At 47.3% G+C, this 26259-nt stretch overlaps 1 protein-coding gene across 1 annotated transcript; it reads left to right on the forward strand.

Moving 5' to 3' along the window:
• The first annotated feature begins 498 nt into the window (after positions 1-498).
• Positions 499-25441, forward strand: ITIH6 (inter-alpha-trypsin inhibitor heavy chain family member 6). Its single transcript, XM_033174047.1, has 15 exons — positions 499-710; positions 5076-5111; positions 6336-6490; positions 11181-11291; positions 12403-12650; positions 13455-13624; positions 15180-15296; positions 17694-17865; positions 18213-20027; positions 20655-20681; positions 21475-21504; positions 21986-22036; positions 22129-22242; positions 23686-24066; positions 25135-25441. The coding sequence occupies exons 1-15, from the start codon at positions 537-539 to the stop codon at positions 25368-25370; spliced, it is 3837 nt and encodes a 1278-aa protein (XP_033029938.1). The 5' UTR covers positions 499-536; the 3' UTR covers positions 25371-25441.
• Positions 25442-26259: the final 818 nt, after the last annotated feature.

Here is a 26259-nt window from a genome sequence, read left to right on the forward strand (position 1 = left end):
TTTTTGCTTCATTGCAAGGAGGGAGGTTTGCTTCTTTCAAAAACCAGAGGATTAGATGAGGACCAAAAGGAACTGTGTAAATTCACTAAGATTCATGCATTGAGGAAATATTTCCCTTCCTTACACACATCCAATGAACTGGGGAGTTTTCTGTTCCTCTTTTTAGTAAGCTTTGACCTATTTTTGGTTTCTTCTCTGCCAAGGAACACTGCAGCAGGTACAAGTAGCAATGCTAGTCATTTTGCAGTGACCTTCTTCTGTCCCCTTGGCGATCTGGACCCATCGTCTATTTACGTAGCATATTTGTGGTCTGTTTATTTTTTTTCCAGAGCCCTCATCAAGTGCTGAAAACAGGACACGGGCTCTTCAGAATATTTTGTTTTCATTTCATCTTATGGAGTAGCGAGTGAAACTGGCCACCCTCCAGTCTTGGATGCATGGACAATCAAGGCTTGTATCAGGATGAATGCCACATTTATAGGTTCTTTTTATGAAAGAAAAAAGAAACCTAAGTTTTAAAAGCACGAACGAAAGAGATGCCAAGGAGGCGTTCTCATCCACAAAGCTTTCCGCAAGGACGAGGCAGAACTTCCATGCCAGTCACTACCACCATGGAGCAGCTCCTGGGATATTATTTCTGTCTCTTCCTGATCCTGTCACCTTTATGTAGCGCAGGGCACCCTATTCAGATCCACATACCTTCTCACGAGGTAAGTCCTGCTGGGAGCCAGACAAATGTAAGGGTGAAATGCTGCTTGGATGTTTGGTTTTTTTGTTTTTAAGGAAAGAGGACTACTGATCGGTCAGGTCAGCTGGAGGCAGCCATGCCAAATAGTTCAAGAGCAGTGGAAAGGTTGAATAGGAATATTCCCGAGTTCTTCTTCTGCCTTTGAAAAATCAATGGGTTCCAAAAGGTGGAGAAGGGAGGGGAGGAAACACTAGTGAAGTGTTCTCTTTTCGGATCAATGGGTTCAAACTACAAGAAAGAAGATTCCACCTAAACATTAGGAAGAACTTCTTGATAGTAAGAGCTGTTCGACAGTGGAATTTGCTGCCAAGGAGTGTGGTGGAGTCTCCTTCTTTGGAGGTCTTTAAGGGGAGGCTTGACAGCCATCTGTCAGGAATGCTTTGATGGTGTTTCCTGCTTGGCAGGGGGTTGGACTGGTTGGCCCTTGTGGTCTCTTCCAACTCTATGATTCTATGATTCTATCAAATTGCCTAGCATTGTGCAATGCAGAATAGGCAAGTGGGTGTATCTGTGTTGGAAGTAGTTACAGGTAGGTAGCCGTGTTGGTCTGCCGTAGTCAAAACAAAATAAAAAATTAAAAAAATCCTTCCAGTAGCACCTTAGAGACCAACTAAGTTTGTTATTGGTATGAGCTTTTGTGTGCAAGCACAATTCTTCAGATACCAGTATGTAGTAGGTGAAGTAGGGTGCTAACATTAGGGTTACGCAGAACTCCTTATTGGGCAGAATAAAGAGTCCACTCTCTCTCTTTCTCTACAGACAGAATGCAAAGCTGGGTAACAGCTTATTTCCATTCTGCTAGATGAAGAGTTCTGAATGACTCAAAATCTTGCATACTCTTCTTCCAACAGAGTCTGGTATTCCCTCACCTATTTTGTGTTCCTTATCTAATGCATAGCTGTCAACTTTTCTCTTTTTTTAAGGGAAATTCCCTTATTCCAAATAGGATTCCTTGCAAGAAAAGGGAAAAGTTGACAGCTATGATCTAATGGGACCAAAACGGTACCATCTTGACATCAAGCAGAATACAGAGATGCCTTGATTTTCCATCTCTTCCTCCCACCCAGGAATATTAGTTTTCAGTTTATTCAGGCTAAGAAATTAGTAATTGAGGCGCTGCCCATTAACTCTGACCAGCTGTGGAAAGGGGGGTCTGTGCTGTCTGAAGTATTTCTCATGCACTGTAGTACTGGACCTTCGTTGTTGTAGCCGAGAGGAATCAGAGTCCCTATTCGCTACATAATTCCAGGCAGTCACCATCAGTGCGATATCTTGGTCCAAATCCAGTCCATGGCAGCTGCGACTTATTTCCATCCAAACTTTGATAGACCAAAAGCCACAGCAGGTGCAATCCATGAATGGCAAGATTTGAGAACAAGCATTAAAAAGCGGTTAGTGTCCTAGAACATTTTTTACCACATGAAGCAGTGCCTGCAATGAAACAAATCAGGAAAAGTTGTCTCTTCTAATCTCACGTCTTCTGCTGTTTTTACTTCTTAAAATCATGGTTAAATTAACTGGACCTCCAATGTTAATTTTTATGCTCCTCACCTCAGCTCTTTCTAACCACAGAGAAACTGTTTGAAAAAATAAAACATTACTAAACACACATATATATATACACACACACCGTATTTTCCGGTGTATAAGACGACTGGGCGTATAAGACGACCCCCAACTTTTCCAGTTAAAATACAGAGTTTGATATTATATTTTAATCATTTGTGCCCCACTCTTCAGCTGAAAACATTCCCAGAACTACGTACAGCTCAATAAAGAGAAAGGCAGTCCCTACCTTCAGGCTTACAATCTCAGCTACAGGTGAAACTCAAAAAATTAGAATATTGTGGAGAGGTTCATTTATTTCAGTAATTCAACTTAAAAGGGGAAACTAATATATGAGATAGACTCATGACATGCAAAGCGAGATATGTCAAGCCTTTATTTGTTATAATTGTGATGATTATGGTGTACAGCTGATGAGAACCCCAAATTAACAATTTCAACTTTGGGGTCTCCGAGACTACGATCAATGTTGCCAAATTCTGCGTTTCTGCTATTAGACGCAGGAAATATAAGCTATCCATTGACAACGTGCAGGCAAAGGCAAACGTTTAATTTTATTAAGATCTTAATTTCAAAATGCTGTTTTTTCGTGTGTTTGTCTTGTGTGTGCTCCGTTGGACGATTTGGTCTGTGACCGTTTAATAAAATTTGATTTGATTTGGGGTTTTCATCAGCTGCACGCCATAATCGTCACAATTATAACAAGCAAAGGCTTGACATATCTCACTTGGCATGTCATGAGTCTATCTCATATATTAAACTCCAGTAGCTAATGAAAACAATTGCTTACATAAATGGACTTTCCACGATATTCTAATTTTTCGAGTTTCACCTGTATTCTCAGCAGCAGCTCTCCAAGGCCCCTGGCTGAGCTATTATCCAACTGTGGTACATGGTTGTCTTTTAAGTGGAGATGGTGAGCCAGACTTGAGCCCAGGAGAACCATAGGCACTGCCTTCAAGGTGGTCAGCTTTTGTTTCCTCGATATTTGGGGAGGTGGGCTGAGCAAGTGAGCTGGAGACATCGTTGACGCTAAAGTGAGGTGTGAGTCCCATTAAGAGTCCCAATAATTTAAATTAGAACAAAGTATTTACTTGTGGAAATGCATGATTTATTCTGGAACCCAAGGCCTATGCTAGCTGAATAAATGGCTATTTGTTTTAAGTAGGCACAGATCATAACACTTTTTCCTCAGCTTGCAATCTTCAAAGGGGAAAGTAGTTGCATGTTTGGAAAGAAATGGCTGGCCGAGCGATGCAAAACAAAGTTGGTAGAACTGGAAATGTCACCTGTGGTGGGGATGGCATGACCTGAAAGGAAGCAGGCAGTTCAGTGGATTCCCTGAGGTAAAGTTTGCCTGACTTTCAGATGCTTAGGAGTATAACTTTTATGGACTCTTTGAAGACACCTGGCAAGATGAATTAGGAATATACAGAAGACAGGATGAAGAAATATGAAGGAAATTGTCAATTAGCCAATGAGTCAAAACACACACAAACTGGTCATTTTGGCACACCCCTAGAACCTAAAGTTTTGTATATTCCAATGAGAGGCCACGGGGCTCCAAGATATGTGCAAAAGAGGGAATTTCACCAGGCATCCATTCTTGACTGCTGAGAACAGGCTAGAACTGGTGTAGGCACAGTGCTTGCTGAAAACTGTACCTGATAAAAGAAGGGTAGATGACTCTCTTTCACTATAACATGGCAGAAATAAAGGTCTGTGTCTCCACATCCCCAGCCACAGTCCAGTTGACTGAAACCAGACAAATTTTCATTGTAAACAGATTTTATAACCAAGGCTTTCAAAGGAAACTACATATTCCTGTAAAACAGACTGACTCTGTGGTTTGGCAGGTTATAATCTGAAGGAAATGGTGTTACTTTTTGCTGTTGTTAATGAGGTCTGGTCTTTCTTGAAGACAAGCTCACAGTCTGGGAATTCTCCTAAGCACATATGAAATGTAAGAGTCCTGCCCTGAATTTGACCAAACTCTTATCTAGTCCAGCATTTTGTTTCCCACAGTGGCCAATCAGATGTCCATGCAAAGTCCGCAAGCAGAAAGAAAGGCACACTCTGGATCCATAACTGTACCTGGAACATCAGGATGCTTGCAGCTCAAGCTCTTTTAACCACATTCATCCAGTGACAGCTAGTACATTCTCTTCCACATTTCAATTTAGTAATCATTCCAGTATTTGGAAGACACTTGATTACACCAAAGTAAACAGTTTTGCTTTTGCTAGTTACAGGTAGGTAGCCGTGTTGGTTCGCCATAGTCGAAACAAAATAAAAAAAAATCTGAAGAAGAAGAAGAAGAAGAGGAGGAGGAGTTTGGATTTGATATCCCGCTTTTCACTACCCGAAGGAGTCTCAAAGCGGCTCACATTCTCCTTCCTTTCCCTTCCTCCCCCACAACAAACACTCTGTGAGGTGAGTGGGGCTGAGAGACTTCAGAGAAGTGTGACTAGCCCAAGGTCACCCAGCAGCTGCATGTGGAGGAGCGGAGACGTGAACCCGGTTCACCAGATTACGAGTCTACCACTCTTAACCACTACACCACACTGGCTCTCTGCATGCACACGAAAGCTCATACCAATAACAAACTTAGTTGGTCTCTAAGGTGCTACTGGAAGGATCTTTTTTTAAAAAAAAAAATTGCTTGGGGATAGCAACCCATGCAATTGCTTGTAATTTAGTTTGATCCAGCACATTCACTTTTCCTTTTGAAAGAACAAACTCTTTTTGTTTTCTTCCACAGAGGTCTACACGCCAAGTGAAGACCCCCAAAACAGAGGTAGGTGATCATGTTGGATTACCAGTTCATTTATTACTGATCGACCATCCTTTTTATTTTATAACCACAGTCATGTCAGTGCAAGGTTTGTTATGTATGCAAAGGTAGCAGAAAGAGGTGCCAGAATAGTTTGGAAGAAAAGGTGCTATATAAATGTAACAAATAAAACAAACAAACAAACAAATAGAGAATAGCATCTGGAGTGGTTGTAGACTGAATGATTGACAGGATGGAATCCAGCAAGGTTTCTTTTTAGGGAAAACAAACATATATCTGTATGGGCCTCAAATGACCATGCATTAAAAAAATTAATTTACTGTATATATTTGGGTTATGCAGACTAGTATACACATAGGATTGGATCCAATGAAGTCGTCCCTCTCCCATACCTGTGCACCTCCCCAAATCTGTTCTGGGTTTTCTCCTTCTGAGAAGATTGAGGGCCAGTGGGGGGGGGGCATACACACAGGGAGAGAGAGTGGACATCTCATTGCATAGGCAGAAGTCCTGCCACTACCGAGACAGCTCCGTCAGATACAAGCCATAATTTTATCTGCGTAACTGAGTGTCTCTTGGGGATGCAAAATAGCTAAGAAAGGGGGAACACAACACAACCTGTTTTGCCTGGAGTCAACCACTTACCACAAACCTTTTTCAAAGAGGGCCAAGATTTGATGAAGTGAAGGGCTGACTGAAGGGCCAACCAATGTTGTTGCCTTTTTTTAGGATTGAAGTTGTTGAGGGTTTTTTAGGATTTTACCCCAGAAAATAAACTACCACAGGGGTCGGATTAAACTGATCGGTGGGCCGGATTAGGCCCCCGAAACGGACTTTGGACATGCCTGGCTTACCATTAAAACGTTAGAAGGATGAATGGCTTATAATTCAGGGCTACCTGCAAATGCTGATTTTTTGTGTGAACTTAATCAATCAGTAATCAAATGCTACAGATATTAAGGTCTGCATGAATAAATATTATTTTATTCTGGCTTGAAAGGCTGTAGTTGGAGCTGTTTTCCCCCTCTCCACCCACAACCCAGCTCTATTCTGTGCAGCTGTGGCCCCACACAAAGCAGGTGTGGCAAGAGGGCTTAGTCCTACTTGGAGGGTTCTCATGGTTTTTTTCTGCAAGTCCACCTACCTCACAAATGATCCAGGTAACACTTCTCAGGGGGCTCCTTATGGCTGATATTCATTCTGACTCTCCTTTTGGTTTCTCTTTAGCTCATCATTTCCAGTTTCTTGGTGCGCTCAACCATTGTGTCTCGCTATGCCTCCACCCAGGTGTGGACTTTCATGAGCAACCCACACGCAGAGGCAAAGGAAGCTTTCTTTGATCTGGACCTGCCCAGTTCGGCCTTCATCTCCAACTTTACCATGTGAGTCTGAGCTAGCGGAAGGCACCATAACAGAGCCATAATTTAATGGTACTGAAAGGGATGTGGAGCACAAACTTTGCGTGCAGAAGGTCCCAGGCTCAATCCCTAATGTCTCCATTTGAAACAGGGTGCTCCAACTTTTCATACCAAGTGGGTCACAGCAGCACTTTGACACGGAACCCATGGGCTGCACACTGGCCAAAATTTGAAGCCGCAGCTCTCACACTGCCTTCCTAAAGCCAGCTAAGCAAAGAGCTGGGCTTTGGGAAGGATGTGCAATGCTCTGGCAGGGTCCTAGAGCCCTTCCACCCCCTTTCCAAAGCTGGAGAAGCACTAACAGTGGAGAAGCACTGAGAGCCAGTGTGGTGTAGTGGTTAAGAGTGGTAGATTCGGAATCTGGGGAACCGGGTTCGTGTCTCAGCTCCTCCACATGCAGCTGCTGGGTGACCTTGGGCTAGTCACACTTCTTTGAAGTCTCTCAGCCCCACTCACCTCACAGAGTGTTTGTTGTGGGGGAGGAAGGGAAAGGAGAATGTGAGCCGCTTTGAGACTCCTTCGGGTAGTGAAAAGCGGGATATCAAATCCAAACTCTTCTTCTAACTAGGCTTTGGGAAGGAGGCACAAGGGCTGGGGTGTGTGTCAGATGTTGCTGAGGGCCTCCAGAAAGGGCATTGAGGGTTGCATGAGACCCTTGGGCCGCACATTGGACCACCCTTATTTAAATGGTTCAAGGAAAGGAGCTCTGCTTGAGACCTTAAGAGGTCCACAGTTGATTCTTCTTCCTTGGTGATCACTCATAGTCAAGTAAGATTGTCTTCCATGAATATGGTCTTAATGGTGTGTCCGCAAGTGACTGTGGAGGCCAATTCTGGATCCACACATCCTTCCAGTTGGGACACAGGTTACCGGGTGGGAGTTGATCACGGTGAGGATTTGCCAAACGTACCTTCCTCATAGCTCGTTTCTCCCTTTCTTCTTGAGTTTGTGCTTCTGTCCATGACACCTTTGGTAGAGGCTATTCTCCAATTGGAGTCCTCGCAGGCCAGTGTTTCCAAATTGTTAGTGTTTATACTACATTTTTTTAAAATTTGTCTTGAGAGCATCTTTAAACCTCTTTTGTTGTCACTGGCGTTACACTTCAGTTGGGAATAGAGTAGTTGCTTTGGAAGACTGTAGTAGCGTGGGGATAATGATTCCAGCAAGTGATTTCAGCTCTCTGACATAGCAGGCAAGAGACAGCTTCTTCACATAACACTCTTTATTCAGGCAAACAAGACTGGGGAACTGAGGAGAGGGAAGCTACATTTATAGGGACAGAAGACTGGCTAGAAAGGATACATTTTGGAGGGAACAATCTCAAGCAATCACAGAGCTGCCTTTTGGTGGGAACCAATAAGACTGAGGATCCAAATGCAGCAACTTGAACGAACCAATAGTAGCTGTTCCTTCTGGAACAGGAAGGCAGTTACTTTCCCCTAATGTGAATACAGACAATAGTAATACAGATATTATAACCCTAGAATCAATACACAACAAAGAAGAGAAGGAGAAAGAAGAGAAGTTTAGATGGCCCATTCAGTATAAGTGTAATGGAATATGGTTGGAGGGGGCAGCCCTTGGCCACCAGGGCTGCCAATCAAACATTTAAAAAAAACAAAAAACTCTGTTCCTGTGTCTTTCACAGCTGCTTGATCTGCAGGAGTTAGGTGAAGTTGTTCACAGCACGGAGGTAATCATTATCACCTGCTCATGTCTGCAGAGCAAACAGCTGTTAAAGGCAGAGGGAGCCAAACCATGGAAATCTTACAGTGGTTGGTCTGAGAAAGAACAGAACTGTTTGCAGAGCTGCAAGAAGTGAGGAATCCTGCCCCGTGCCCTGGGGAAAGCTGACAAGTGATGTTCCAGAACTCCAGAGCTAGATGTTTCTCTGCCTAGCTCCCCATCAGACACACACCAGCCCCCCCCCCACTTCCTCGTGAAACCTCCTCAAGCCCCTGGCAGTGGAGCACAGAGAAGGAAGCCCCCTTGAATGGGCAGGAGCGTCCTTGGGGATAAGGCTGAGGATTGTCCCAGCAGCCAAAGAAAACTTGGCGGCAGAGGAGACCGCTTGATTCTGGCGGTGCCTCCTCTCGGGCCGCCTGCTCTGGAACACAGGCAAGGCTTGTTCAAGTTTGTTTTCCTTCCCTGCCACGGCAAATGAGGTTGTCTTTTAATTGCAGAGGATGGGTTTGCTGGGTGGCGGGAGGTTGATTTAAAGAGATACCTCTTACCCTGAGCACAGGGGCAGGAGCAGCATGTCTATTCCTAAGCTCTTCACATAAAACAACGTTTCTTCTCTAATAGGAGTGGACGAGCGGAGAGCCTTTGTCTTCAGGTGTTCAGAAGGGGGCCACTGGCGTACGGAGCCGATTGGCTGCCTGGAGTGGCAAACGCGGGGGCACCCCCTGGGGGCAGGGTGCCGCTCCATAGCGCACATGCATTGTGACATCACGACGCATGCACACTATGGAGCGCAGTCCGTCCAGGCTGTCGCACATGCGCAGTCCATCCAAGCTTCCTTTCGCAAGGCTGCTGGGTACGAGCAGCAGCATGGATAGGGTGCCGGGTGGCGGGGCTCGGCTTGGGAGTCACGGGGGGGGGGTGGCGCCGAGTGTCACTCCCTCCAGGGTGGCTGGCACCCAGGGCGGACCGCCCCCCACGCCCCCTTGCTCCGCCCCTGAATGGGGCAGCTGAAATGCTCAAGCGGGTGAAGCAAATCGATTTGAGGCTTTTTAGTTGGGAGACAAAGTGAGCAAGGGCTTATTCTTGTTCCATTGCTTTCCCTCAGGGAAAACCTCTATTTTGAGCTCAATTCAGGTTTCCCCCGGATTGCCATTTGTCCAGGTTTTACCTTAGAAAGGAGCAGGGGGTGGGGGTGGGAATCGGCTGTGCCTAGAAAGTGTGGGTCAGTGTTTGAGGCTACATGGGATCATTCCATAGGAGCTGCTTTATCTCTGATAATTCCAAAGTGTAAAAATGTTGCCACAGCACTCATTCCTCCAATACACTGGGGTTTCTTTGGAATTTCCTATTGAATGGAGCCAATCACAGACCTTTGAAGCTTGCTGTCAATCTCATCTCTCCCCCACTCAACCAACTATATATTTCAGGGTTGATCTCTGGCATTGAAAACAGATGCCAGAGTTGTGCTCTGCTGAGCCCTGGCACAGATGAGTGCCTCTCTCTCTCTGTCTCCCCAGCTCAGGAAGATTTTTTGGGGAACTAGAGCTACCAGGGTAGGAAGCTAGCAGTATTATTTTCCACATCCTGTTTTGTAAAGAGGGTGCAGCGCAGAACAATTCTGACAGCTGTTGTTCTCAGTCCCCTTTACCTTTTCACAGATCTATATTTAAAACAAGAAGTCACTTTTTATTGTTTCCTTTTTTTAAAGTATTTTTTATTAAAGGTTTTCTTGATTTACAAAGGTAGTGCAATGTCTCTCGTATTTTTTCCATGTAACATTTTTACAAATCAATTTCGTTTGTTGAGACATTAGGAAGAAAAGGGGGGAAGAGATGGGTGGGGTGATGATGTTTCTATTTTACTTAATATATGTAGGGTTTGGTGTCAGCGTGGTTTGTGCAGGTTCTCTGTTGTTCACTTGTGCTCCTTTGGTGATGAGAGAGGTCGGGGTTGGCACAGGGTGCGATTGTTCATTTGTGGCTGGCTGTGGTGGTCTTTGGTTTCCTGTGTAAGTGGGGTGGGTGAGTGTTTTTGATCAGGTTAGCCATATTGATTTGTATGCTGTCGGTAGATTTTTGTCATTGTCTTGTTGGGCTGTGTGTGTGATGAAGGGGAGCCATACCGGGGTGAAGGCGTCTTCTTCTGTTTGTCCCCGTGTCAGTTTCAGCTTACTGGTTAGTTTTTCTAGTAGGGCTGTTCCCATACTACTTGGTACCATTGGTCCATGCTTACTCCTGACAGGTCTCTCCAGTGTCTGGTTATGATGTTTCTGGCTGCTGAGAGTAGACGGGTTATGAGTTCTTTGTGGTGTAAGTCAGCACTGTTGTCTTGGAAGATGTTTAGTAAGACCAATTCTGGGGTGATTTCTAGCACTTGCTTGGTTATCTTACATATTTCTCATATGGTTGTTGTCCAGAATGGTTGGATTTTGGGGCACTCCCACCACATGTGGAAGTATGTGCCTGTGGTGACCCTCTCCAGCATTTTGGTGAGGTTCCTGGGTATATTAGCGCTAATTTTCTTGGCGTTGGGTACCACCTGTAAGTTAGTTTCAGGGTGAGTTCTTTTCTTTTCATTGATATGGATTTGAAGGGGGGTTTAGACCAGTGTTTTTCAACCTTTTTTGGGCAAAGGCACACTTGTTTCATGAAAAAAATCACGAGGCACACCACCATTAGAAAATGTTAAAAAATTTAACTCTGTGCCTATATTGACTATATATAAAGTAATTTTTCAATTTTTCCCACGGCACACCAGGCAACATCTCGCGGCACACTAGTGTGCCGCGGAACAGTGGTTGAAAAACACTGGTTTAGACGACATTCTGGCCCATTGGGTGGGGTTGATTTCATATCCTATGTCATCCTCCCATTGTTTTTATCGTTTCCTTTTGATCTCATCTGTACTCATGGTATTAGCAGAGTCTACAAGGAGTCATGGGTGACTTGTTTTTTTCTGTCCATACTAGGACCATTAATGAGAAAATCTATGTGGCTGAGGTGAAGGAGAAGCACCAGGCAAAGAAGATGTATGATGAAGCCCGCAGGCAGGGAAAGACAGCAGCTCATGTTGGCACCAAGTAAGAGACCCTCCTAGGACCCTCCTGCCATGCAACCTTTGCCCTCCTCCTCCAGAGATAGCTAGGGGCCTTTCATGTGCCCACAGCTCAAATCTCACATGTGAGAAGCGTAACCTTATGACACTGCTCTGAAACAACAGAGACCAATCAGTGGAACCTGCAACAAAATGTTGCAGTGTGAAGCGCTTCTGTGTAGCCAAACCCTCTTCTCAGATATCCCAGTCCACCCCCTGCTCACCACCAGCATTCCATTCCCACTGAGCATGCTCCATTTGGCTGTTTGGGGAGGTGCCACCCAAGTGCTCCCCCCCCCCCCAAGAATGGAATGTTTGTCCTTTTGCAAACCTTTGGATTCTGCCACTGTCTCGCAATTCTGGATGGAGCTGTTCAGACTGCATAAGAACTGAAACTTGGGGTGGGGGTGGGGAGATATTTGATTCTGTTTGCATTTAAAGGACGAACCTTCCTGATTCAAACTTTCCGAAGCAATGCACAAACTGAAATGCATCCACAATTCAAAATCTGCACTTCTCTGAATTTTGCCTTGCAACTCTCTAAGCAAAGAAAGCATACAGAGATGCATATAAAGTGCACCTAAAGTGTAAAGTGTGGATAAAAATGAATATATTAATGAAGTATCTGCAGGCTTGGGGAAACCTCAAGGTTTGTTAAAGTACAAAAATAATAATAATAAATACTGGGTGTGTGTGGGGGGGTGGGTCTTAAGGACCACAGAGCAGCCCAAGGAGGCAAAGCATACTCAGTGTCCACAAAACGGTGGCTGACTTTTGGGGGAATGGGAATCGAAAACCTGGTGGAAGGGAGAATGAGACGACCATGGGAGAGGGCTGAGCTGGCTGGTTGGCTGGTCCAGGCTCAGAATCTGTTTGGACGCATGCAAGGAGAGAGGTAGGTAGTCAATGACATTCACCACTCAACCCACCTTCAGGAAGATTTTTGAAAGCATGCTCAATTGCAGCCTGCTCTGTGCTTGTGCAGAATTGTTCACACAACCAGTCGAGATTGATAATGAGCGCAGGGGTCCTGCCAAGTGGGTTCTCAAAGAACAAACGTCATATCCGATAACCTGCTATTGAGTGACATTTCCCAGGGACCGAGAAACGGAAAAATTCAGGGTGTCAGCCAGCGTGGAGGCAGGGGGCAAGGTGGCCTTTGAGCTGACTTACGAAGAGCTGCTGCAGCGGCATTTGGGCAAGTACCAGCATGCCATCAGCATCCGGCCCCATCAGGTGGTAAGGAACCTCAGCGTGGAGGTGAGCATCTCCGAGCGCACCGGCATCAGCTACGTCCACGTGCTGCCACTCCGCACGAGCCGACTGCTGACCAACACCCTTCGAGGTATGGAGTTCTCCTCCGGCTGCATGGTCAGGGGGGCTTCCAGATAAGTGTCACTTTTTGCCTTTTTTGTAAAAAGAAAAAGAAAAAAAGGATAATACATTTTCCCATTGAGCTTTATTATTATCTCTTGCTTAGATGGTCAGCCGGCTGTCCAGGTTTAAGCAGGTTCCAGAGCACTGAGGTACACTCTCTGTGTTGTGACACCACCTGCTTTCGCCACAGATGTAACACAGGATTTGGGTGTTGGCCGTGTAGCTTTTGCTCCCAAAATCTTAGGCTTTCAGCAAAGGCAAATAGATACACCTGGGAACTGCTGCTCAGTTGTCATGAAAAACAGAACCGTGGCTATCCTGTATATTCCAAGTCTTGGGGATGGTTCACGCACGCATGTGCAACACTTCCGCTTCTCCCACCTCTTTCCTCTGGGAAAACCTGCTCTTTGCTGCTGAATCGGAGCAAACATCAACTGGATTTTCTGCTGATTGATGTTTGCTCTGATACAGTGGTAAAGAGTGGGTTTTCCTGAGGAAAGTTGCCGGCCAAACAGAAAACCACTCAGACCCATGCCTGGAAAGCACAGGGCAAGTGGAAAACCTCTTGGACCCGTGCTTTCTAGGCCTGGGACAAGCGGAAGTGTGGATGAGCCCTGACCCCAGTTAAAAGGATTTGGAAGTTTTGTTTGTAGTGCTAGATCTTTAAAGGCTGATTCACACACTTGAGTTCATTCTGTGCTGTTGCTCTCATGCATGGGTGAGCCAGCAGCCCTCAGCCTCGTCCACAGATGAATTTGCCGTTTCCTTTCAGGTGATGCTGATGTGCCGCCATCTACTCGGGTGGAGAAAGGAACACACTGTGCTTGGATTGTTTTCACCCCAACCCCGCAAGAGCAGGAGGAGTTCTCCAGCTCAGGAATCATGGGTGATTTTGTGGTTCAGTATGACGTGACCATGCCGGACGTTGCAGGAGACGTACAGGTTAGGGAAAGGACTACCCAACCAGAACTGAGACTAGATGGAACATTTGGGGCTTCAGGACTGCCTTAGAAAGGGTAACACAGACTGTGATACAGAGGGATACAGGCAGAGACCAATGCGAGCACGAAAATGGCCTTGTTGGATCAAATTGAAGGCCTGCTTAGTCCAGCTGTGTTGCAACACTTGTCAGTCAGATGCCTCTAGGAGGTCACAGGCAGGCAGGACTGTGAGTACTTGGTTCAAAATAAGTCCTGCTTCTATAAAAGCAGAACCATGCAATCTGGATAACTTATGCAAATGAATGTCTCTATAAAGTACTTTCCATTTACAGCAGGGTCGGCAAGGTTTACTCCAGCAGAGATCCCTCTGTGGGCCAGATTGCACACGCATGATTTCTGGCATTTGCGTCTGCGTCTGCGCAGACACGATTTCCGGTGTCTGAGCATGTGCAGATGCGATTTCCAGTGCCGCAGAAGCGAGTCCCTGCGCCGGTTTAGTGCCGCGCGTGGGGACTCGCCGAGCGGGCGGCTCTGTTCAGGGGCAGCTTGTAGGCCAGTTAAAGACCCCCATGGGCCACTTGTGGCCCATGGGCCTTAGGTTGCCTACCCCTGATTTACAGTATTCTCAGTGTTTCAGTTTCTGCATGGTGCACAGTTACACTGGGCAATCTTATTTAACCCTGGTAATTCTTCTGATAATTCTGTATTGCCCATACAAATCTTCCTACTACACATGAGAGATAAAAACTTGCTTGAAAGGAAGGAAGGATGGTGAAGTTATTAGGAAGCCACATTCTGCACCCAATACCACATCCTGCATTTTTTCTGCAGTTGTGCTTGTAGGATAGGAAGATAATTACCATCCCCAGCTACCTTTCCTTGGAACTTAGTAATGCAACAGCAGGGATAGTCTGTTGTCTTCCCACTATTGTTGGACTCTTAACTACCATCAGTCCCAGCCAGCGTGCACAATGGTCAGGGATGGTGGGATTTTAAACCCGGCAACATCTGGAGATCCACAGGTTCCCCATCCCTGGGATTGTCTGTTGTTGGCATCCATCTGCCTCAAGAGACAACGGAGTGTGGCTCTGGGGGTGAAATATGTGTGTGTGTGGAGGTCCTGGGCTGCCCAAATGACAAGACCCCCTGCTGGCCTCACCGATGTGGTCCAAAGGAAATCAGAGCAATACATTTGGCACCAGCTTGGCTGCAGGAGTTGCCGGAAGGAGGCATACAAGGTGCCATCCAATGGCCTGGGCTGGTTCACTCTAACGGAGATCCCTTGGTGGGCCGGATTGCGCGTGCATGATTTCCGGTGTCTGCGCAGATGTGATTTCTGGCGCCACGGAAGCGAGTCCCTGTGCTGCGCTGGTTTAGCACAGCACGCGGGGACTCACCGAGTGGGCGGCTCGGTTCAGGGGCGGCTCGGGGGCCAGTTAAACGACCCCCGTGGATCGCTTGTGGCCCATGGGCCTTAGGTTGCCTACCCCTGGGTTAAATGATAGTGTGCGCCCTTTCCAGAGTGACTGTTCTACTTCTCTCTCTCTCTCTCTCAGATCTACAATGGCTACTTTGTCCACTTCTTTGCCCCGAGGGGCTTGCCCCCTGTGCAAAAGGACGTGGTGTTCGTTATCGATGTCAGTGGCTCCATGTATGGCACCAAGATGAAACAGGTGAAGTTGCAAACAGGAAGGGTCCCTTTGCCCCAAATTGGTGTCTTTGTGTTGGCCCATGTGCCATAGTCCAGAAGGAAAACATGGGTTGTTATTTCCGAAGATGCACATCTTCTAAGTCCAATTTCCTGGTGCTTATATGCTAGAATTGGGCTCAGTGCCATGCAAGGGTTGAATGTCAGTGTGAACAGGCTGTGTGAAGACAAACAGAAGTGAACGTATTATTCCTATCATTGCTACGTTTTTATCCCACCCTTCCTCAAGGTGGCCTACATGGTTCTCCTCCTTCTCCACCTTCTCCTCACAACAACCCTGTGAGGTAGGCTAGACCAAGAGAGTGTAACTGGCCCACAGTGTCACTGTGCAATCTTCATGGCTGTCTGGGAATCTGAACCCAGTCCTAGCCCAACACGTTTAGCACTACATTACACGGGTCAGGGGCTTAGCAAGGTAAATTGGTACCTGGGGGCATAAAAAAAATTTTGTGTCCCCCCCCCGGAGGCATAGGAAGGTCAGGTGGTACCCGGTGCAGAAAATTTCTTGTCAACCCCCCCATTGATTCCCCCCCCCCCCCGCAAAAATGGTTTTACATTATTTCATATTTTCTTACAAAGGAATAATAACAAGTAATAATAATAAAAAACTTTTATTTATATCCCGCCCTCCCCGGCCGAAGTCGGACTCAGGGTGGCTAACATCAGATACATAACATTGGTATAAAGAAGAAGAAGAAGAAGAGTTTGGATTTGATATCCCGCTTTTCACTACCCAAAGGAGTCTCAAAGCGGCTAACATTCTCCTTTCCCTTCCTCTCCCCACAACAAACACTCTGTGAGGTGAGTGGGGCTGAGAGACTTCAGAGAAGTGTGACTAGCCCAAGGTCACCCAGCAGCTGCATGTGGAGGAGCGGAGACGCGAACCCGGTTCCCCAAATTACGAGTCCACCACTCTTAACCACTACACCAAACAATAATTAAATTACCTCCTAAAAACATCTCAAAATCAAATTAAAGTCTAATTAGATGGCTTTCCACAGGGTTAGGGTTGGGAACAGTAAGTGCTCCACTGAACTGAAATTTCAGCCTTCACGACATAGGAAAACAGCCAAGTGAACAGCTATTTTGGTGGAGGAGGGTCAAGATATTAACCGATATGCATGAAGTTTCATATATAGCTATATAATCCCGAGTATAGTAAGAGAAGACCTTCAGAGCAGGCATTAAAAAAAAAAAATCCAAAAAACCTGTTCCTTGATCATTTGTCACCCCCTCCATTATGGAACACGGGGCAGACCGCCCCCTGCCCCCCTTGCTACGCCCCTGACACGGGTAAAGGATCGTCCATTTTAAATGTTGAATCTAAACTTTAAATGTTGTTGAGCTGAATTGATTTAATATTTCCCAACAACAGACGTTGAGCTCAAAGCGACTTACAATAATCACAACAACAGCATTAAGAAAACAACAAACAAGGCAATCACTATCATTTCAAACGCAATTTGCTGATGAAGCAAACGACAAATTCATCAAAACAGTTAGCACAATTCAATAATGTCAGAGCATTACCAGGTTTTTATGCTGTGTGCAAAGGAAGAAGCACATCACAGAAGATGGCTCCTCCTCCCAATTCTCAGCAAATCTCCCTCTTCCCATTTGGTCTGCTGCACCACAGCCTCCCCCATTCAGCAACGTAAACCTCAAGAGAAGCTTTTGTGGGGAATAGGGGAAGAGAAAAGTCACTTTTCACCCTTTGTGTGGCTGTTTTAAAATGTTTTTAGGTGTTCTTAATTTTTTTAAATAAATAAATTAAAATTTAATTGCCTTTGTTGCTTGCCACCCTGGGCCCCTTTTGGGAGGAAGGGTGAGGTAAAAATTCAATAAAGAAGTAAGTAAGTAAATTATGTGTAGTTACAGGTAGGTAGCCGTGTTGGTCTGCCATAGTCAAAACAAAATAAAATAAAAAATTCTTCCCAGTAGCACCTCAGAGACCAACTAAGTTTGTTCTTGGTATGAGCTTTTGTGTGCATGCACACTTCTTCAGATACATGCATGCACACGAAAGCTCATACCAAGAACAAACTTAGTTGGTCTCTAAGGTGCTACTGGAAGGAATTTTTTATTTTATTTTGTTTTAAATTATGTGTGGCAGTCGTTGCCTGCTTTGACTCATTAAGCATAGCTAATACTGAAACTATTCTGAACTTGGAACACTTTGCATATGGCACCTTCTTGAGGAAAAAATGCAAGTTGCACTTCACAAGCCATTAAAGCTGAGCTGCAGATAAGCTGCATGGACCCGTGTCCGGAAAGGGTCAGACAGCAGCCCCTTGCGGCTTGGGAAACACGGATCAGCATTTACTTAAGCAGATGTTTTACGTAGGGAAGTTTTGTTCCGCAGACCAAAAAGGCCATGCATGTCATCCTGAGCGACCTCCACCAAGATGACTACTTCAACATTGTTACTTTCTCGGACGCTGTGAATGTGTGGGTGCCCAGCCACTCCATCCAAGCTACACCTCAGAATATCCGGAAGGCCAAGGACTATGTCAGCAAGATGGAAGCAGATGGATGTGAGTTCTGGGCCGGCCAGGATAATTGCTGGGGGGTGGGGGTGGGGGTGCTGGTGTGCTGGTCCTGGAGTCAAGGACACAAACAGCCATTGGGGGACTGGGGAGAATGCTCCATATTTGCTCTCTTGAGCTCTGCGCTCCACGCTTTACACACAGGAGCTGAAACTGGGGTAGATCGAAGCTGCCAACGCTCACTTTCTAGAACCCAAATTCTCCCCTTTGGGTGTGACTCAGGAGCCCCGATTCATAGCCCTCTCTGGGTCTATCCCTTCCTTTAGACACCACTGTTCTCCCCAGAAAACCTAGGAGTCCTGTCTTCTGATTTCCCCGGGCCTTCTGCTCCCTAGGGACTGATATCAACGCAGCTCTGCTTGCTGCCGCCTCCGTCTTCAACCGGAGCTCTCCGGGGAAAGTTGTGAAGGAACAGAGAATCCCCCTGATCATCTTCCTGACAGATGGCGAGCCCACCTCAGGCGTGACGGCGGGCAACCGCATTCTCTCCAATGCTCAGCAGGCTCTGAAAGGCACCACCTCACTTTTCGGCCTGGCTTTCGGTGATGATGCGGACTACGGGCTGCTGAGGCGCCTGTCGCTAGAGAACCGCGGCGTCGCTCGGCGCATCTATGAGGACGCCGATGCCACTTTGCAGCTGAAGGGTTTCTACGACGAGATCGCCAGCCCTTTGCTGTATGATGTGGAGCTGGCCTACCTGGACGGAGTGGCACAAGACCTCACCCAGAACCTGTTCCCCAACTATTTCCTGGGCTCTGAGCTGGTTGTGGCTGGGCGGGTGAAGCCAGGGGCACCAGAGCTGCGGGTACGCACCACGGGGCACGGCCAGGAGGGCCCGCTGAGCCTGGAAAACGATATCTCTGCCAATGCCACTGAAGCTGCTCCCTTTGGCTGCTTTGGGGATGTCAACAAGATCGGTCGCTTTGTGCAGAGGCTTTGGGCCTACTTCACCATTCAGGACCTGCTGCAGGCCCGGTTCCGAGCCAATGACACAGCCGCCCGCCGCCTGCTGACTGAAAAGGCCACCAACCTGTCACTCAAGTACAACTTTGTCACCCCTGTCACCTCCCTGATTGTGGTGCGGCCAGATGAGGACAGAGAGAAGGGCCGGCCAGCAAAAGCTACTACCAGCCCTCCTGGGGTGACCAGAGCGCTCAAGGCCACCCCCACAACATTGGGGGTTTCTGCTTCCTTGGGGCTCTCTAAAGTGGCAAAAGCCACACCTGCCCTTGGAGCGGCCAGCGTCCCCGTGGTTGCAAAATCCCCAAAGGCAACAGCAAGGCCAGGATCTGCTCCCACTCCCCTGCTCCCAGTGGCAGCAGCTGGAGTCACTAAAGCAGCCAGAGCCACGGCCACACCATTTGCTGCCATGACTGCCGTCACTCCCGCCACTGCCTTCATTTCCCCAGTGCCTCCTGCTCCCGTTCACACCAAAACTGCCAAAGCTGCCACGCCAGTTCCAGGAGTGACTGCCATGTCTCTGACTCCTGCTGTCATCCGTGGGTCTGCTAAACCACCCAGAGCCACAGCCTCCCCAAGGGCAACCAGGCCGCCCATCAAACCCCCAAAGCCCAGCTCCACCAGAGCTGGGAGACTTAAGGTCACGCTTCAGCCACACTCTGTTTTGGAGACTAGAGGAACAGCTGTTACCAAGATCCTGGCAGGGACCGCCAGCACAGGGCACAGCAGGCCTCCCACGACAGTGCACCTGCCTGGCAGTGCCAAGGTCCTAGGGAATCACTCCAGTCCCTGGGAGCAGCTGGAGATGACACCAAACCCTGTCACCGAGCACCCAATGCCTACCAGCTGGCAGGCAGGGACTGCCAAGGTGGAGGCAGGGAACGTTCCCTGGAGTAAGACAACAACTCCCAAAGGTGGGGCAGCCACAGAGATGCACACTGACAAGCCCCTATGGAACAGCACCATCCCTTGGGGCACAGCATCTGGAGCTACGTCCCTAGTGACTCTGGGAGCAGAGTTGGAGAGTAAAAGCAGGATTCCTGGTAGCACCACCCCTGCGCCAGGCATCAGCCTCCTCCTGCTGCCCGGGGAGTCTGAGCTACGCTCAGCCACTGACCAGGGCGCAGAATATGTGGAGTCATTGAACCCGCCGGCTGTGTATAGTTTTGTGACACCCCGGGGACACGCAGGTAGGTGCGAGGAATTAGGAGTAGCTTTGCATGTTTCAGCCTTCCTCTGACACCTGCAGCCTATTCTTCACCTGGCCAACACCTGCCTCACTTCCAGGATCCTTAATCCAATTGTCATGCTACTGGTCTCCCAAGCACTGGGTGGGCTGCGGGTCTTGCTTGAGGAGGAACTTGGCTTGATTCAACACTCATAGGTCTTAACAACTCTACCAGCATTTGGTGCCACCCGTCCAAAGAACCAACTGTGTGGTCTCTTTCTTCCCTGCTCTGTCTCTCCCACCTTAACCTGTGCTCTAACTTTACCATCTTTCTCCAAATCTAGGACCCATTGCTTCCCCCTCCCCATTCCTTCTTTCTAGCCTGTGCATCCTGCACTGGTAACTCTTCCCAGCAGTCTGGGTTTCCCCCAGGTCATCTCCAGCTGCTGCTCTACATTCTTTGCAATGTTGTTGGACTCTTAACTCCCATCAAGCCCTGGTCAACATGTCCAATGGCTGGGAATGATGGAAGTGGAAATCCAGCAATGTCTAGAGGGAGTCATGTTCGCTGCCCGTGCTCTATGCCCCCTTCTTCCCATTCTGCTCCCAAATTGTTCAGGCTCTCAACTTTTGTTTGTCTTCTCCTCAGGAACTCTAGATTATGAAGACTATTCAGGTAATTCTGCCATCATAGTCACTCACTCTGAATGTTGAGGGGCTGGTAAGGTCATCATATTTCCTATTTTAAAAGCTTTTCTCAGATTTCAGTCCTCCTGCCTCTCTGATGGTTAAGAGATGTTTTTCAGCTGGGAATCAGGGCTGGCTGGCATGAACACATGAAGCCCCGTGTCATACCTACTACCCAAAGCCTGAAAATGGGCCACTTCTTTGTATCCAACGCTGAAAACGCAGCACATTAATTTTCTCTCTTGGGTTCTGCAGGAACAGATAACTCTATTAGCAATGACCAGCCATTGTAGCACCAAGCAAGCCAAGCTCAATATCTCACAGAAGTGTGTGTGTAAATCCTGTTCAGGCATGGATTTGTGGGGAGGGGCCAGAAATCATTGGTCTATGCCTGCAGAATACAAGCTCCATAGTATTTGTATAAAACTTGAAAGCTGCTCAAGATAAATTCAAACTGATATGTACAGTGGTACCTCTGGTTACATACTTAATTTGTTCCAGAGGTCCGTTCTTAACCTGAAACTGTTCTTAATCTGAAGCACCACTTTAGCTAATAGGGCTTCCCGCTGCTGCTGCTGCTGCGCCACCAGAGCACAATTTCTGTTCTTATCCTGAAGCAAAGTTCTTAACCTGAAGCATTATTTCTTGGTTAGGGAATCAGAGAAATGCTGGGCTGGGCTAAGCCCCTTGGGGAAGGGGGTGGAGGGCGGTGGTACCAGGGGAGGTTTGCTTCCGAGGGTGTCCATTGCCCGACTCCTCTGAAAATAGACTTTTCTTTGCAGACTTCTTAGAAGAACCGGACAGTGATTCAGGTACATCCCTGCAATATGGGTGCATAAGGGCAGCAGGGCTGATAACTGATGGGTCCAACGAGGTCTTCTGTCGGACAGAAACGGAATCCGAAAAGCCACTCAAGTCTGGGTTCAGCCAGGCTTTGTCCATGGCCTGTAGCTGCCTTTGTTTTGTCCTGGCTCAACCACCACCTGCCAAGATTTCATTCTGAATCCACCCTTCCTCACCTGCCATGTTTTGCCCTCTTTGCCCTGCCTTGGCCCAAGGTGGTGGTGGTGATGGGGGGAGGTAAGCATTTTCAAAATAAACATCTCGCTCCTGACTGGCCGATTCTTTTCAGCGTCTGCACTGCAGCAGCCTATATATGGGCCAAGACAGCTGATCCAAATTCCTTTGGGTTACCTGCTAGGCAAAGAGGCAGAGCCTACCTTGGCCCCAAAATTAGATGTGTGGTGATACTGGCTGCCCAGATAATGCTGTTCCTTCCACCTCTCTTTCCAGGCTCCTTGGTAGGTTCATCTGGCCCTGGCTTCTTCACCTTCTCCTCCTGGGGTAAGGCCATCTTATTCCCAGCCATGCAGATTCCCATGCCTTCCTCATTTTTACACTTAGCATCTTACACCCTTGTTTGTTTTTCCTTGCAGTGGATGGAGACCCTCACTTTGTAGTACGGTTGCCGCGTTCACTGGGGAACCTGTGCTTTACTCTGGATGGATGCTCAGGTGATGTCCTGCGCTTGGTGAGCGACCCTGCAACAGGTAAGGGCTGCAGTGCCTTCTGACCAACATGGGTTGGGCTTGTTCTGAACCAACCCAGAGGGTTCCAAGAACAGAAGGGTAGGTATAGCCAACCTCTTGTTTTCAATAATTTTGGCATTTCAATCAATCAATAACAATTTATTCGACCGTCAGTCAGAACACAATCATCCATACAAATTTTAAAAACCTGAGACAACTCAGAGGGGTTTACACTAAAACATACAGTAAAAGTAAATTATACATAAAAACCCATATCGATACCATCGATTTTGACCTTACGCTGTTTAAGGGCCAAAAAAAAGAAATTTGGCCACCTCAAAAGTTGTGGTGCCAGTAAAATTATTCAGCAAAAACGAAACCTGACATTCTCCATCTACCAGGCTAAGGTGGCCTAAGAGTGGAGCTATCAGTTTCTGTCTAAGAGCAACATAAAATGGGCAGGTCAGGAGAATGTGTTCGGTTGATTCAACCTTTCCCGAGGCACAGGGACAGACCCTCAGAGCATATGGGACTCCCTTATATCTTCCCAACAGGACCTCTGTTTCCAGGACGTTTAATCTTGATTTTGGCATTTCAGGCCAGGTACATGTGCCTGCAAGCATATGCAGTGTGTCTACCCACCCATCTCCATCCAACCTGGACAACTTTTAAGGAACCTGACAGTGCCTCTGACGATGTGCAGATAATTGATCAAGAGAATCAATTTCTGTTAAAAATGGATCTAGGACTCAGTGCCTTTGTACACTACAAAGTGCTTTTCATATCTGATGGGAAGCAAGTACAAAGAATGGCAGAGCACACACACAAAATATACATATTATAAAAAAGGAAATCTAATTAAAACACTAGATACACAACCCACCATCCTATTTTGTACTCTCAAATTCTAGCAACTGGGCAGGAAGAGAGAATTTTAGCTAGTTGACAAATCCTGAGAGTAAGATATGTTCCTTTCTAGATGCATTGAAAGCAGTTATACCAACAGGCATGGCTTACCCCAAAGAATTATGGGAACTGTAGTTGTTAACAGTGCTGAAACCTTTCACACTTACAGTTTCCAGCCCCCTTAACAAACTATAGTTCCTAGGATTATTGGGGGGGGGGGGACAGTAGGACTGTTAAGAGCATTATAAGAATGCTTTCGGTGTGGTAAGGCTGTGACCAGATATATGTTTTGGTTTAGTGGGCTGGTTTAGACTTGCAGGCATGGGAACCCTGTGGCCCTCCAGTTGTTGGACTCCAACTCCTACTGGCACTAGCCAGTCTCACCAGTAGCCAGGGATGGTGGGACTTGTACTGGAGGCCCACAGCTTCCCCACCTCTGGAGTAGAGCTGTTGCAAACCAGAACACCTGGGTTCTGTGCCTTCTCCCTCTAGGTGGGAAGTTGGGAAACGGAAAGACTGTTCTTTCATTACAGAGTGCTGCCTTCCTTTGCCCCCCAGGGTTGTCTGTCAACGGGCACCTAATGGGGGCCCCTTTCAGGCCAGGCCACGAGGAGCGTCCCCGCACCTACTTTGATGCCATAACCATAGTAGTGGAACACCCTCGAGTTGGCTATGTGGTCAACGTAACACGGAAGGGTGTCACGCTCCACGGTGAAGGTGAGCTGGTGTTGCCCTTTGCCCAGCGGGCTGTAATCCACAAGCCCCAGCTGGCAATTTCTGTGTGGCCTGAAGCCAACGTCACCGTATGGATTGGTCATGAAGTGGAGTTCCTGGTTCTCCTGCACCGCTACAATCACCCCACGGCCCTGCAGCGGGATCATCTCGGCTTCTATGTGGTGAACAGCAAGGGGCTGTCAGCTTCAGCAGGTGGCTTGCTAGGTGAGCAACTCCTCTTACAAATACAGCTTCTAGACTGCTAACTAACACCATCCCTCTTGCACAAGCAGTTTCATGCAGGTTGCATCTGTGGCAGGGACCAGAGAGTGCTAGGGTCGCATTGCCCTAGTCCAGACTGCAGTGCAATTATTTAGGAGTGCCCTTATGCTACCTGCCTATTCGTAAAAACAGTTGAGTGGAATAGGCAATTTTCATAGAGAAAAACAGCAGGGGAGGGGCTAAATGCCCCCTTCCTCTGTGCTATGGTCCCACTCTGGGCCTCTCCCATACACATCCTGCCACAGTTGCTGCAAGTTATAAAAAAGAGAGAGAAGGAAGATCTCAGTCATAGGATTCAAAGATGCTTTCACAGTCGCATATAACTTGATCCTGAGTAACTAGAATGCAAGCTCTTTAAATATAGTACCTTTTTGCAATTTTAACTTCAATATACCCAAAGCAAACTCTCTTACCTTGCTGGGAATTTTATCCATCTTTTGAAATCTCCTCTCCCTCTTTTCCAAGATGATCCCCCAGGGATCACAGTAGCACCGATGGGGAACCTGGTGCCCTCCAGGCTGCTGCTGGATCCTGGATTCCACCTTCCAGCTTTCCTGACCATTGGGCATACTGGCTGAGGCTGATAGGAGCTGGAGTCTTGAAGGCACCAGGCTCCCCCACCCCAAATGTTTTGCCCACTCCACCTTCACTTAGACCAGCAGCCTCTGTCACTTTAGTGTCTATCCTTCAGAAAACCCCAGATTTTTAGGACAGAAGGTATTCCCAAGCAAGTGAAGCTGCAGATTTGTAGGGAACTTTTGTCCCTCCAGCTGTTGCTGAACTACATCTCCCATCATGGCTGGCCATACTTGCTGGGGCTGCTGGGAGGTATAGTTCAGCGACAGGAGCTGGAGGGCCAAAGGTACACCTGCTGTAGAAAGAGAGATCTGTGCCAGACATGAGCATGGTAAGACTTGTTTGACTGGAGGCTTCATCAGTCTGATTCCCCACTTGCCTTTTCCTGACCACACACATCATGTGCTCCTGTTCTGCCAATTTGCTCTTCCACAGGCCAATTTCAGAGGGACAACATCAGGCTCTCCCCAGCCCCCACCGAAGGGGAGCGAGCGGCATGGATGTGGAGGGGCTCTAACAAAGCCCTAGTCACCGAGGTCACCAAAATACTGAAGGATTCATCCTGGAGGGCACACGAGGCACCATGCTGGCTGCTGAAACGCAAGGATGTGGAGGGGCTGTTGGGGGCTCCCTATAGCTCCTACGTAACCTCCAACCTGCTGGAATTGTGAGCCAGCCATCTTTCACTCAACTGGGGTAGCAAGCGACAAAAGTCTAGGACTTTCCCAATTCCTAACCCCCCCCATCCTTACATGACAGGGATGGTGTGGAAAAAGAGGGAGGGCCTGTTGTCTCCCTCCCAGGACCTTTGCAGTAGATTCTGGGGCATGGAGGCAGGATAGTTTTTTTGGTTTTTTTTAAATGTCTCTCACAGTGCAGACACATTTAAAATTATGCCCTCATTACACTGTTTTATTAACTTCATATAGAAAAGGACAGTGGATTTATCACAAAGGTGTCTCCTCGTCTGTGTGTGCAGGGAATCCTGAATAGGTAACTCATTCCACAAATTTTCAAGATCATCATCCTTGATGCTGGGGTGATATTCACTTTTTCTCTCCCCTCTCCCCACAAACTTTCCAGCAGATATTTGGCCCTCCAAAACCCCAAACTGTTAAAAACAGCAACACAGTCAAAAAGATTTAGCAGCAGACTGAAGCCTGCCCTACTTGGCCTATGAAGCACAAGGGCTACCTGTCCCCTTTGCAGTAGTTGCCTATTCCAGCAAATGCACTGCATCTTCTGCTCTTTTCAACACTGTTGGAATAGATCTGCAGGAGAGCCACTTACCAGTGGTGGGTCCAGAAACCTTGATGCAAAGTGGAGACAAACCAGCTAGCAGATATGCAGAATTCTGCTTTGTGCTTAATGTGGTTATTTAGAAGTCCTGCAAAGAATCACCCGTTTTCTTTGGGGCGTTTTGGCCAGAGGTGTGGCACCATTAAGTCTTGAGAACTGATCTGTGAAAAGGAGAGTTCAGTTCCAGGATGAAGACGAGGAGTCAAATCTGAGAACAACCCGTGCAAGATGCAAACCTCTTTTCTAACCTACAGCAATCCA

Source organism: Lacerta agilis, chromosome 16 (assembly GCF_009819535.1).
Source record: "Lacerta agilis isolate rLacAgi1 chromosome 16, rLacAgi1.pri, whole genome shotgun sequence".
NCBI lineage: Eukaryota > Metazoa > Chordata > Lepidosauria > Squamata > Lacertidae > Lacerta > Lacerta agilis.